The sequence below is a fragment of the Mizuhopecten yessoensis genome, unplaced genomic scaffold (assembly GCF_002113885.1).
Source record: "Mizuhopecten yessoensis strain PY_sf001 unplaced genomic scaffold, ASM211388v2 scaffold10985, whole genome shotgun sequence".
NCBI classification, from domain to species: domain Eukaryota; kingdom Metazoa; phylum Mollusca; class Bivalvia; order Pectinida; family Pectinidae; genus Mizuhopecten; species Mizuhopecten yessoensis.
The window spans coordinates 685,014-700,321 of record NW_018408820.1 but is presented as its reverse complement, the minus strand read 5'-3'; the positions used below and the strand labels follow the sequence as shown (position 1 = coordinate 700,321).

The window sequence follows — 15,308 nt, the reverse complement described above, 5'->3', positions numbered from 1 at the left end:
TTAATTAACTAGGAGGCGGGTGAGGGGATTTAAGGGGCTCGGTTGTAGCAAGATCCTATTGAGAACATGCATAACAAACCTGTAAGAAATATTAAAACTATATTCACAAACCTAGAGTCTGTTTAATTGATACCACATGTTGTTTTTACGATTCTAAAGACATGGTTCAGGGAACGTTTCTTGGCTGTTGAGAGGTCTTGAAAATTTGCTTTAATTATCAGGTAACAAAAATGCTTTGTATCGTCAAATTCAAGGATATATATGACAATAGCCAAGAATTTTATACAGACGCCTAACTAGAGGTCATGTTTAGTGTTATGTAGCAACAGAATGGTGTAATCACAAACAGGCATATCAACACTTGTTAGTAATGGAGAAATAGATTCATGAACTCAATGTATGACAGGATTCAGTTTATCTAAAACATGAAAACAGAAGTTTAAAATCTTCCATCAGCTTGAAAATTGGTTTATAAACTTAACTGTCAGGCAACAGTCATTACCCATAATATTGGTCCATAAAGAGTCAATCAAAATAAAAACAAATTAAGCACATTCTTCCTTTTTCATTTCAATCCTGTAACCATCCTGTCTACAAAGTTATTTCGGATCTGTTCTATGTGGTTTTTTATGCCTGTTTCCTGTGTACTAACCGACACAAAACCAGGCCAAGAAAACAATCTGGGTTCCTGTTGTGGCACCGAAACTAGGTTCTACTTCCTGTGTGATAATTGACACGATATCGGGACAGGAAGTCAGTTTTTGTCCCTTAAGGGCACCACCTGTATCATATGTCCAAACCCAAGCCAGCAAATTTACATGGGTTCCACTTGTGCAATCATTTACAATAACTGACAGACAGTCTGTCCAGGAAGTTTCTGAATCCAATATCCTAAATATACGGTGGCTGATTCGTGACATTTTGTCGTTTCGTCTTTTCACCACAAAAAGATGTGATTTAGCAACTTTTAGCAAATTCTCCGTGTTTTGTCTTTTCTGGGCGAAACAACAAAAGTTAAGGTTTGTTAATTCTTGTCTTATCCGGATGAAAAGTCGAAACAATCAAATGGCACAAAAAAGCCATCGTAGAAATTGGTTTCCAACTTGTGGTACTGTATTGTTTCCTGTTAACAGATTACACACCTCCTGGCCAGGAAGTCCAATAGGATCCTATTGGGCTTCAGACAGATGGTTCCACATGTCTGTTTCCTGTTCTATGATGTGGTCCTGTGCTGGTGAAGTGTTATCACCTCATAATGCTTTTACTCCTGATAGGACTGTCTTATCTACAGAGAAGATCTCTGACATATATAGGCCGACGTATGAATGACAGATATGGTATGGTAATGAAACAACTTTTTTTTAAAAAGCTAGGTTGGCATTTATATATAGAAAGTAAAACGACTTTTCAGACACCTTTGGAAAAGAACGTTTTGAATTATCAGTGTAATACTATTAACACTTAGGAAATTTAGTGTTTAACTCATTCACCCCTCAGGACACATTTGAACTCTTCCAATTTAAAGGTTGGAATAGTCCATTATGAAATTTCAGTGGTGAATGAGTTAAAGATTGGGAAAAAGTCACAGGATTTCAAGAATGTATCTATAGTTCCCTTAACTCATTCACCCCTCAGGACACATTTGAGCTCTTCCAATACAAAGGTTGAAATAGTTCATTATGAAATTTCAGGGGTGAATGTGTTAAAACATGCCTAGTCTATATCTGTATCTAGTCTCCTAAAGATCGAGTCACTGTATCTTAAATTTGAATCCCCTACTTCTGACTCTGTTTGTGATTTCATCTTGATCAAAGTTGTCCATCTAAAATGTAGGCTACCTTGAAACCATGGGAGACTAGATTGTAGATGAACTTCAGAACCCTATAAAATGTGGTAGTGCCTGGCTGGACCACCGACTGGGTCATCAGATACCGTAGAATGATATTTAATGTCATCTCGCAACACCAGAAACATTATTTCAAAGAGCACAACGAGGCATGTCTCGTGTCTCATGTCTCGTACAAATCATAGGGCAGATGTACATGCAATCACATCGTTTAAAATGAGTTCTCAAATTATTTGTTCATCTGAACAAAACAATCAGACAAGCATGTGTCCCAGTGCGTCTTGTTTAGTATTACCAATCCTAGTGTTGTCTAATAGTGTTACTCTACAGGTGTTGCTTTAAAATGGTGATCCTGGGTGGAAAAATGAAACTGTACTAAATCCAGAAACACTCAGTTGGCTTATCAAATTCCAAAATTCATTCTTTTAAATGACATTTCTTGTTTCACTGATCCGGGAATCTTTTTTATTTCAGCTTTCTGTCAGAGAAAGAAAGACATTCGTGCTAACAAGGTTTACACAAACCAAAGTGTTTAGACAAACATTTAATGTTCCACTATAACTGTTGATTGAAAGAAATAGTTCACTCAGCATCCTATTCAATAAAATGATGCGTTGTCAATACAATGGAGATAATCCTGTTTATATGACCATAATATTACTGTTTAAGGCAAATGGTGCTAATGCACCCGTTATTAATGCAAACAGAAAAATAATAAACCCAATAGTTATATTTTCTACATGGAGTAGTCTCCCTTTTCTAAAGAAGTAGAAGCAATAAAACAGTTTTTCAGACTCGGCTTGTAAAGACATTAATTTCCCATTTTGATGATGTGCATAATTATTCCTTTAAGCAACCTTGGTAAAGTTTAAGATTTACAGTGGAATGGTCATAAGCCTGAACCCTGTAGATATTGTTCATCAATATATTTGTTTTTCAAATGCATAGATTTTCAAAAACTATGATTTTGAAAAATGCACTGCATGATGTGATTGATATGAAATTTCAAATGCATAGATTTTCAAAAACTATGATTTTGAAAAATGCACAACATGATGTGATTGATATGAAATAAAAAAAATGTTTAAATGAATATTTCACAAAAGGGGGAAAGATAATGATATATTTTGACTTAATGGTACCCTTTACCTGCTAATGTAAAGTAAGAACGGACACCTGCTTCCCTACAATAGTCATGTATACAGCAATAGAATCACGATGGGAATCATATTTGTAGATAAACAAGATTACCCAGGTGTTGTAAATTACCAGAACCAATTGAGATAATTTGAGAAAGATTTGGGGCAGTACTCCTTAACAATTTGATAACTTGAGAAAGCTTTGGGGCAGTGCCCCTTAACAATTAAGTTACTGGGCATATGCATTCCCTAATGTGCTGAAAGATTCACACTATGCTATCAGACAGCATACACTCATCATTGATCTACAGAAATCGGTGCCTTCCCTCAGTGCTAAGACAAATAAGATAAGAGTTTATCAATAATCGTTATAAATTAGATTGGGAAATCTGCATTGACAATTTATCAATATCTTTCAAACAGTTAATCAATTCATCAATAGTTCTGCTACGTGTATATCCAATTCTGTTCCAGTCCACTGTAAACCCTATCCTACTTCAGTGAAAGCCTATTTTCTGCTTAAGTACATTGTATACACTAGTGTGACGCTGGCGCATGCACATTTCCCATAGAGTGTTTTTGAACTGTCTATCAGTCACTGTCACTAGTAGACATCCCCTTGTGTGACAGAGATGTTCAGATTTGTGGGTTGTGTTTTGTACTCTCTATAAGTTACTCTCATTAGCACAGATCCCCTTGTGTGACAGGGCTACACATATCTCGGGGAGGGGGAGGGGGGGGGTTGTACTCTCTATTAGTCTCTGTCACTAGTTACACATATCTCTGGGGGGTGTTTTGTACTCTCTATTAGTTTCTGTCACTAGTACAGATCCCATTGTGTGACAGGGTTGTACAGATCCCTGGGCTGTGTTTCATACTCTCTATTAGTTTCTGTCACTAGTACAGATCCCATTGTTTGACAGAGTTGTACAGATCCCTGGAGTGTGTTTTGTATTATCTATTAGTTTCTGTCACTAGTACAGATCCCCTTGTGTGACAGGGTTGTTAAGATCTCCGGGGGTGGTGGTTCGTACTCTCTATTAGTCCCTATTATAAGTACAGATCCCCTTGTGTGACAGGGTTGTTCAGATCTCTGGGGTGTGTTTTGTACTCTCTATTAGTTTCTGTCACTAGTACAGATCCCCTTGTGTGACAGGGTTGTTCAGATCTCTGGGGCGTGTTTTGTACTCTCTATTAGTTTCTGTCCCTAGTACAGATCCCCTTGTGTGACAGGGTTGTTCAGATCCCTGGAGTGTGTTTTTTATTATCTATTAATTTCTGTCACTAGTACAGATCCCCTTGTGTGACAGGGTTGTTCAGATCCCTGGAGTGTGTTTTGTATTATCTATTAGTTTCTGTCACTAGTATACAGATCCCCTTGTGTGACAGGGATGTTTGGTCAGATCTCTGGGGGGTGGGGTGGGGTTGTACTCTCTATTAGTTTCTGTCACTAGTACAGATCCCCTTGTGTGACAGGGTTGTTCGGATCTCTGGGGGTCGTTTTGTACTCTCTATTAGTCTCTGTCATTAGCACAGATCCCCTTGTGTGACAGGGTTGTTCAGATCTCTGGGGTGTGTTTTGAACTCTTTATTAGTTTCTGTCACAGTGACATATCCCTTTGAGTGATGGGGTCGCATAGATCCCTTGGGTGTGTTTGTGAAATGAGGCTGATCTAGACCTTTTGTAGAAACACCACCAGCTGATGGTGTGGACACACAAGACTGGTAAAGTGAGTGACAGCCCAAGAATAGCCTGCATTCTCATCCAGCCAAAATTACCAGGAGGACATCTTCCCTTTTGATAGGGTCAGATTTGAATATGGTCAGTCCTGTCAGGACACACGGAATACAATTAGGACACTAGCCAGTTGAGACAGCTACATAGGATGACCACCTTGTATGTCTGGTCACCCCACATGTGGTCAGCCTTAGAGATTCTAAGGTTACCGAGAAAAGTCAAAGGTCAACTAAGGCCAATTGCTACAAGTCAACTGCTAGAGTTCAAATCCTGTCAAAGGTCATAGGTCATAGGCTTTTAAGCATGTGGAACCTAAATTAGGTTGACATATCAAATTTTGTATGTAACATTTATTATTTCAACATTGCACTGTTTTCCTAGTGTTGCTTAACTTACTTATTTTCAGCATCTTTTATAAAATTGTTTATATAATAAAGCTTGTTTCCCCCCCCCCCCCCCCCCCTCCGATATATTTTTGTTTCAGAAGCATACACCCATACATATATGTGTGGTGTTTCTCTGTAGAGAGGCCTGACAAATTCTATAAGACTCCAGAATTTTTCATCCAGCTGTAAATGAATGGGTAAAGGTTTGTTGATTCAATACAGCATCAGCTGTGTGCTCTGCTCAATGACAGGGAATGTTGTCGGACAGGTTTGGTGACAGATAGACCTGCACGGATGACTGACCACACACAAAAGCGGAAGAGGGAGGTGTGTGTTACATATATGTTAACTTCACAAACATCCAGACCTGCGAATGAAGCACACATACGTTACGTTACCTTCATACGCATGGAACCTCCGTTGAATGTGGAGGGAATCACATCCGGCACTCCTGTATATATCTGCTGGGGCCTCCGACCCTGGGTCATTGACAGGCGGAGGGGGTCAGGGGTATAGGAGCCGGGGACAGGGGTCAGTCCTGTAGGTAGCCCGTGGTCAAGGGAGTTATACACAGCCGAACACATCACTGCTGCTGGCTATTATAGATCTCTCGTAGTAACAGAATCACAGAAAAATATACTATATACAACACATGGAGGCCTGGCCAGATTTTCTACTATCAGGCGTGGTATATACAAGGTAGGCACAGCCTGTTAACTCAGTTTGATAGGGCTGGTTTGGGGCTATCGGGGAGATCGGTACAGTACACAGCCATATAGGTACACAAAGTTGCCTTTAACATATAACACACATGATAAAAAAAATCTTTGATAATCAAAAAGAAATATTTTATCAGGTTTTTGTGTAATTTTATTCGTTATCTTTTTACTGATTAAAGGTCTTTCGATACTTTTTAACTATTTTTGTTTCAGAAGGTACATTTGTTCACAAGAGTGATTCGGTGGCATGATCTAGTTATGTTAAGTTACGGTCACGAGTGTAATTAGTGGTATATGTATGTCATCTGTCTACATACCTGTAAATCACTGTAGTATATAGGTCACAGGTTTGTATAATGTTACACCTGTAACACACAACATCAACTAGGTCACAAGCCACTCACGGGAGATTTACATTGTACGGCTGTTCACAAATCAAATTATTTCGATTTTCTGAAGGTACAGAAACACCTCAGAATTTCTTCTGTAAGGTAAAAACTTCTAAGGGTACTTTGTTTTGGGAAGTGTTGTTTTCTTGATAACCTCATTGAAAGATTTTAGGATCACTAATGTAAAGGTTAAATTTGGCAATTAAAATTTTAATTGACTCCCATTTCCTACCGCATGTAAAAGTCTGAATAGGTTCGTTTATCACACATCAAGGTAATTCATCTGATAAATAGTTCAGTGTTATTAATCTTATGTCAAGGTCATATGCCTCATGTTAAGGTCAAGGTCACTTGCCTTTATGGCAAGGTCAATGTTACTTGTTTTATGTCTAGGTCAAGGTCACTTGTCTTGTGTCAAGATTATGATATTTATCTTCTGTCAAGGTCAAGGTCAACGTCACTTAAGTGAAGATCATGATATTTATCTTACATCAAGGCCAATTTGTCTAAGGTCAAGGTCAGGGTAATTTTTCCATGTCAAGGTAACTGATCTTTTATTTTTTATCTCATGTCAAGATCTGTGTATTTATCTTTTGAGAAGGGCTTGGTCACCTGTCTAAGGTCAAGGTGACAGTTGTTTCTCTTTTGTCATGTTCATTTACCTTTTATCAAGGTCAAGGTCACTAGTCTGAAAAGGATTAAGGATTGAAGTAAAAGTCTTGTGTTTTATGACAAGGTCAAGGTCTCCTGTCTAAAGCTAAATATAGGTCTCCTGTCTGAAGCTAAATATAGGTAAGGGAAGTTTATGCTGTATACAAACTGAATAACTGTCAATCAATTTAACTTTATTTCACACAAACCTTTACTACTGAAGAGTTTCTATAAACACACGAACCAGATTATAGTAAATCCTCACTAACGGCCTGGCTATGTGCAAGAGGCATCTGTTGCAGCAACACAAGCATTCCTAGGCTCACACCTGCCAGGACATCATACATGGACACCCTATAGCCACCAATAGTTTATATTCTGAACAAATCATTCCACCAGCAACACCAGGGGTCAGATATAAATCATAAAATCTGGCATTAATGACCAATATGCTGCATTCTAATCACACAGGTACTGTCAACAAATAGCTCATATGTGAAGGTACCAGTGAAATTCAGAAATAGACATAACTATTTATCAAATAGCAATCTCATAACATCTATAATCAGTTTTTGCTTATAACATTTCCTAACTCATTCACCCCTGAAATTTCATAATGAACTATTCCAGCCTTTGAATTGAAAGAGTTAAAATGTGTCTTCAGGGATGAATAGGTTAACCTAAAGATGCACGGGTTTATTTACGTTAGTTGCACAAAAAAAAACGTGATTTGTTTACACACCTGTCCCGTTTATCCTGTTGAAAATGTTTAACAATGAAGAAGCTAGCTAAGCTACACTAATCAGATCGTCGCTCGTGTATTCATCTACGTGTATATGGGACAAACACGTCCCGCGAGTTTGTTTGTCCAGTGTCAATAATTCCTCCATGAAGGTACCACTTCGTACTACTGTCAATCTACAGTCTAACATGTTAGGTCTCATTATGTCTTTATAGTATTCACCTCAACAGAAAAAATATGTAAATTCTTGATGTTCCGTACGTCTTATTTTCTTACTACTCAAATCCTGTATATGTTTTTCACACCTGTTCCAGGTGCATAGTTGCACAGGAATTAGTCAATGATAAAGGAACAGTCCAATTACCTTGAAATACTGCCCGACCCTGTGTTCGTCTGTACTGGGTGACACAGGGGTGTATGCATGTTCAGCGTTGAGCATAGGACAATATTGTTACATTCTTGTGCAGATAAGTAGAAACATATATTGATTTACTCTTTAGAATTCATCAAATACAGTTCATTACCATCAAGACGTGGTAGGTTAACCTATACCTACTTATTTTACAGAATAATTTTTCACAGCAAATTTTACCTGTAATTACTACAGGCACCTGAAGTGCTACCTTTTATTAACATCCTTGTCGCTTTTTTAACCGAAGTTAAAAAATGCCACTGTACCTAGTGACAGACAGAGATTTGAACCCCTGACCATGTACCAGACTGAAATATCAGACCACCAGTAGTCACCTTGTCAAGTCCCGCTACAATTCAGAAAGATGAATCAACAATATTTAAATTTATAAATTAAAGAAGAGAAGCAACTCCTGGATCTGGGTTTCCATTACTGTATTGGAAACCTGGATTCAAGAATTGCTTTTTATCATTTGATCTTTCAATTTTTTTTCTTTTCGTTAAGTGTACCCACTACACTTTCGTCTTTCCTTATTTACACAGTAACCTCCCCTTAACTTCAGTTTGCACATAACTGTAGAACAGTCAGGTTTATATAATGACACTTTCGTTGACCAGGTAGTTCAATCTGAAGTCCAGGGTTGAAATCCAGTCTATACTTTTTTTTCATTACTTTACTTCCCCAGCGTACTTGTACTTATTTTTACAGCTGGGTTGAAGAATCTTGTTCAACAAGGAGGTTATTGCTGTCAGTGTGATTCAAACTCATAGTCTTTAGGTTAGTAGGCCAACACATTGTCTATTGTCATGGTATTCGCCAATGTAGGGCTATGTTCTGGTCATGGATGCACGTATACACTGAGCAATAATACTTTGTGCGATATAAAATAAATGAAAGTCTAAACAAACCGTGAAAATTTGTAGGATTAAATGATCTGTACAGAATCCAGCAAGGGACATCTCCGCAGGATGATACAATTTCCTATAAACGCAATAGAGACCTGTACAGAAAGTCTGCAACGCAGCGTAACAACACTCAGAAACACATGGAGACAACGTTGTACCTCAATTCCATACCTCATTCTTACCAAACCAGTACCATAATCACACCAGGCTCATATCAGGAGGAACCAGAAGCATGTGACCTCAGCAAGCTTTGGCCACGTAAAGGCTGGTTAAAGGAGACAGTAAATTGGCGGGAACGCTTGAGGTGTCAGTCAGAATCATCGGCGACTGAGACCCGTCACATGCAATACACATGTCCGACAGTTCTACAGGCAAAAGACGCAGACGCACACCCGCAAATATACACAAGACATCAGAAAATAGCACTCACGATAAGAAAATAGTTTTGGGTGTGGGATTTTTAAAAAAAAAGGCATGCTTTCGTTTATATAAAAGAAAACCCATCAAGCTAGCATATATTCACCATTGTGTCACCTGTTCCATCATTGTGTTACACCAGTCACAAGCGTCTGTGAGTAAATACATGTGAGTATGTCATGTCTTTACGTACACTGCAGTATTACACAATTACTTACACAAATACACAGATGGGTGTGCATTTATTACTGCATCACATGCTGACAAATTGTCCGCATCTGTCTATCAGCATCTAAATGATATAATACCAACTGCCGATAAAATAGCACAGACTATAGAGTGCATTTTGTATCGGTGAAAGGTCATGGACGACCCTCATCATGTTCTCGTTCTCAGACAACATCTAGCAATGCAAGGACTTCTCAAAAAGACACACAATGTTATGTCTTTGTTCCTGAGTTTGAATAAGGACGCAGACTAAAGCAATTTATACATTTAGTAACAGTTGAAGGTAAACAAAATTTCCACGATAACAAAGTTTAATCTTCAGTACAATATTTTATTATTTCTAGGCCCAAGTGAGTTCTATAATGAGGGTTCACAGACTGAAAGTTCTATAAATCATCCCAAGGCAATGGATATGAAACATTTAACTTTTACCCAGAACTTAGCATCCAGTATCTTTTTACAAATACAGTACTGAATCAAATTGGGTTTTGAAATTGACCTCAACCTATTTTATGCCAGTTCATCATTTTTTGTGCGATATTTTGAGAAAAAATCCTCATATCGATGGTCAGTTAGGGTTGGAGCCATGATTTGGTCTAACCCTTTCACCCCTATGTAACTTTAGTAAGCTCTTCCATGAATTGATTTGGATGAGTCCATTATGGTAAAAGGGGGTGAATGGGTTCAGGATCAAACCCCTACATTTACCAACAAACTGACCAGGGTAGGACCCATGACTTAGTCTAGGCATCAAAGCCAGTTGGTGTGGAACCACACATAAACCTACCACGGACCTGGGTTAAAACCTCTTAAGGATCCCTGTACCACTGCACTGCCGATTTTCCTATATACAGTTATCTCCCCTTAACTTCCATATGAATATATCATTAGCACAGTACTAGTTTAGCCAGGAGATTTCTGTTGACTAGGTTGCTCAGTCAGTCAGAGCGATTGGTACAACATTCTGTAGTGAAGGGTTCGAAACCTCCTCTAGCCCCACTAAATTTTTACACTGAAAAAACTGTGGTTGCAATATTGTATTTTGTTTATTTCATCTTTTTCATTTTCTATAAAAGCCTCGCATGGTGTTGCTTTCTTTTTTTAGAAATGATTTGCCAAAGCTTTCATCATGTAATTTTTAAAAAAAAGCCAATACACAGTTTTTGGCCGTGGTACGGGGATCCTTCCACCATTTCACTGTTTCTACGAAGTTCATTTCTATAATATTGTCATTAATGCTTTTGTGACTTTCCTTAATGCTTAACTGTTATTGTAAGAGAAAGGAATACATGCCTTTAATTTGCTGGGGATCACACCACCGAATTCTGACTTTCACGTTGGACACTCTAGGGCTGAGCTAAAAGGCAATTCCCTCTAGTGGTATCTTGTGACTTTGACATGTATAATGCATATTCTTTACACTATATCATTGTGTCTAACTTGTAACTTAAATCTGTCGTACTTTGAAGAAAAATAAAACAAGAAACACATGTTGTCATGACCATGGGATTTTCTCAGTCTGGAGACTATTGTCTGTCGTGACATCAAATATCATGTCTATATAATCATTACAATGGGACGCTGGCTTTACTGAAGCAATCTACGGCCTTGCCATCCCAAATTCTGCTGCCTAGCTGTATTCTCCAGAGACTGAACAGTTACAGAAGAAAACATAAAACCAACACGAAAATTTCATCATCTTTTTGATATAATAGACATGAGATCGAATCTAAGACCACTTCCTATATTTCTGGTGTCTTTTCATTCTGTTATTGAAAAAAATTATTCGTAACGACACCAAGTTAATTTAATGCAACTTAAAAGTCTAACAACCTCAAGTCCGGGGTTCGAATCCTGGTTTAACCTCAATGAAATTTTACACTCAAAACACTGCTGTTGAATATATTTTGTATACTTCATTTTTAACATGTCATTAAAAGTCTCCTAAGGTATTGAGGTTTTTTTCAGAAATGATTTATCAAAGCTATAGTCATGCGAGAAAAAATTCTCAAACACTGAGTTACAGTTTTTGGCAGTGATAAGGGGATCTTTAAATATTGAGACATTGCCAAATAACACTGGGAGCCCCTCTTTAAGTACAGTAACAATGAGATGCATGTGTGGTGGTTTATAATGCATCAAAACATGACTGATTCAGAAATTACTTGAAGGGAATACAATTGAGCAATACTTGACGCAGAATCAAGTCATTTTTATGCAAATGGCTATTCTCTAAAGGACTCTTAACACTTGGAAGTGTGAAAGTTGCATTTGGTTTCTGAACCTGCTTGTTCATTTGGTACAATTATAATGAATAATTTGCATTTTATATTGAACAATTCTCAAATAATTTCAAATTTCATTTTTTTTCCCTTTTTCTTCTGTGAAGTTCTCAACTACATTTGTCCTTTTCGGCAAGTTTTTGTTTTATTCCCTAATAAACCTCCAGGACACCCTTTATCAGCTGATCGACTTTAGATAAAAATCCTCCCGGATTCGACACAAAATCATGCAATGTCTTTGACAGCACCTTGTTACTATGGCAGCAAGTCTGTCAAAATCATTTCCATAATGTCACGCCTTGACTCTACTGTATAATTTGGCCGACAATTTTTTTTCTTATTCACGGCCGAAGTCATGGAAAATCTTTATCATGAATTGTTGCACTCTGTCAAACTTTGGCAATGAATTAAGTTCACATGAATTAATTCATTGCGTTTTTTGTACAAAACCTTTGATTACATCAATAGCCCAAACTTGCTCTCCAGCTGAACTTATCATGTTTAGAGGGTTAATATATTGAATTCAAAGTTAGACCAGAAACGTAGCAGAAATGAAAGCCCAGACCTTAATTTGTGATACAAGGTTCCGTACTTACGGTGGAGCAATACCAGAGGTTGTATTATCCCCGTAGCTAAAACTTCTTTTTGGCTGAATTGACTCACTGGTCGATATCCACTGATCAAATTATTGCAATGTTTCAAAATTTTTGCCCCATTTCATGCTTCATGTGACATCATTTTTTCGTCCTTGACTTCATTTCATCTGTCATTGTTGCTCCCTTGAGGTATTCAGAATTTGTTTGTTTGATCAGGTATAACAGCCCCCCCGACACAAGAAGGTCCTTTTGGGCCGAAAACATCAGGTGTTCAGAAAGTTAACTGAACTTTTACTCATTCACTCCTGAAGACAAATTTGAACTTTTCCGGTTCAAATGTTGGAATAGTTCATTATGAAATCTCACAGGTGAATGCGTTAATAAAGGCTAATGATAATGATGAGTGATGCTCTACAAAGGATATGAATATTTATATAAAGAACAGTTATGTTACCCACACAATATGTTGGTATGTATCTTTTGATATCTGCTTTATCAGATAAAGACTTGTATGGTATAACTTATATCATGACACAAATTTACAGTATCAATGTTCAGAATGCTAATTTCACGAAAACCCTGTCTTTTCCAAATAACGGTACTGATCTTATTTCCCATTGTGTCGAATAAAGTCAAATTTTTCAGATTTTTGTATTATATAGGACTCCAAAATGTTTATCTTTTTTTAGAAGGAATTTAGAAAAAAATATGTTTTCTTTTTTTTTCTTTCCAATTTATAAAGATGAAGATGACTGAAGATGACAATGCTTTAGTGAAGTCTGCTTTCAAACATAGCACTGAAGTTATTACACAGCTGTAGTTGTCAATTTCCTCGGTCCGTGCAATAATGAGATGAGATCTGCCATTTACGTTTTCTCGATTCCGACATCCGCCGAGAATATTTCAGGTTTAAAATGGAGTGACATTCTGATGGATTCCTAAAACACCCTTAAACACCCCCACGTTTCTGACAAAGCCCAAATCAATGTCAATCTACAAACGCTATGCTTTACTCTCAAATTACGACCTCTAGTTTTATTTTCATATTGGATAAGAAAATTGGTATTTTACCGCTAAATATAACAGTGTAGTAACATTACTCGAATGATTACGCTATGTTAAATAATAATTTTGCTGGATGTTGCCTTTTCTTTTATCTATTATCATAAATGAGAAGATCATCTTGCCAACAAATCTTTGTTAATTGCAGCTGGCTTCTGTTATAAGCAACGCGGAACACCAATTAGGTTCCATACGCATCCAAATGTTCAAATCGACCAATCAGAATTACTGTCACATTTGAACTATTTAAGCATCACTATAACGATACTTTGACTTTCGTTAAGAATTTACAGCCAGAAGTATCACTAACAGAATCAGCCTCCTCTTCATTTTTTTATGTTCATTTCATATTCGAAGATAAAATTTATGCAAAATACACAGACAATTTTCTAAGCAAAATATCTGAAGTCAATAACGACAGACACTGACTTCTAAATTAGGAGATCCCTTTTTAAAATCCTATCTGTTTCCAAATGCATTATTGAGAACGATTTTGATTGACTGTAGATTCTTGTTTACTTCATGAAGCCATTATGGTTATCAATAATACGAGAATTATTTATTTCATGCATGGCAAAATCAAATAAATGGTGTGTTTTTTTAAAATTCTGTCTTAGACTCAACCGTTCAAAAGCAGCTGCTGAAACTTGAACCAACCATTGTGGTCGGTTCAAATCAGATCTTTACAAGGTATATGAGTCGATCTGCTCAGAGCAAATCTCAGGATGTGATGTATGTCTTTATCTATTCAGAACAAATCTCTGATGTGATGTATGTCTTTATCTATAACGTGGAAGTGTTTGATAGGCAGGCCTTCTCTGAAGCAGGTTACATAATGTGGCATTCGTAACCGCATCAAAAAAAGTAAATCTAAATTTACACAAAAGTGATACACAGCTATACTGTATGGTTATAATCTTGCTATTTATCTCTCAATTCTCAAAATAGCAGCACTTCAAAGTTCTTAAAAAAATGCATGCTCAGTATAGATACAGACTTTTTCACAAAGACTTTGTCAGTTTTCTCCAGAGGTGTATATATATATATATATATAGTAGATAATAAATAAATAAGTCCTTGCGAAGGAAAATATAGAATAAAAACATAAATTTTTCAGATCGTCTGCTAGGCCTTTCTGCCTGCCTTCTAGGGCTTCTTTGATCCGCCTGAAGAAGCCCTAGAAGGCAGAAGGCCTAGCGGACGATCTGAAAAATTTATATATATATATATAAATAAAACAAAACACGAAGACTATATATATATAGTATAAATGGCTAGCCCTTTCCCCATTTTGAAATGAAAAATCGCCTGAAGAGCCCCAAGATGGGCGAAAGCGCTAGCCGATTATGCTAACCTTCATGTTTTGTTTTATTTATATTTTTACCGTCCCATGGACATTTAAAACTATTTATCACTATATATATATATATATATAAATACTTGTATAGTGTCAGCTGACCAGTACCTGGGCGTAATGATCACCACACCACTGCACCGTGTTTCTTTTTTATTTACAGTAACCTTTCCTTAATTTTGTTCTGAATGTAACTGTGGGACAATTGAGGCAAGACAGTTGACCAGGTTTGGTTTGTTTGTGTTTTATGTTTTATTAACAGCTCTGGTCCTTTAAGGACGTGCAAGGTTTTGGTGGTGGAGGAAAACCGGAGTACCCGGAGAAAACCCACGGACATGTTGCCAGTACCTGGGGGACTGCCCCAGGTAGGCCTCGAACCTGCGACCCAGTGGTGGAGTGCTATAGTGGTCCAGATGGTTAGATGCCTTAACCACTCGGCCAC

At 37.3% G+C, this 15,308-nt stretch overlaps 1 protein-coding gene across 7 annotated transcripts in view; it reads right to left on the bottom strand.

Moving 5' to 3' along the window:
- Positions 1-15,308, bottom strand: part of LOC110464321 (RNA-binding motif, single-stranded-interacting protein 2-like) — a 268,575-nt gene that overhangs the window by 184,984 nt on the left and 68,283 nt on the right. Inside the window, exon 1 of one of the 7 annotated variants that reach the window (XM_021519482.1) lies at positions 5,508-5,709. The exons of the other annotated variants lie outside the window; for them this stretch is intronic. Coding sequence (XP_021375157.1) covers positions 5,508-5,693 — 186 coding nt within the window. The 5' untranslated portion in view covers positions 5,694-5,709. Of the gene's footprint in view, positions 1-5,507; positions 5,710-15,308 lie in introns of those variants that run through there. 7 annotated transcript variants of the gene reach the window in all.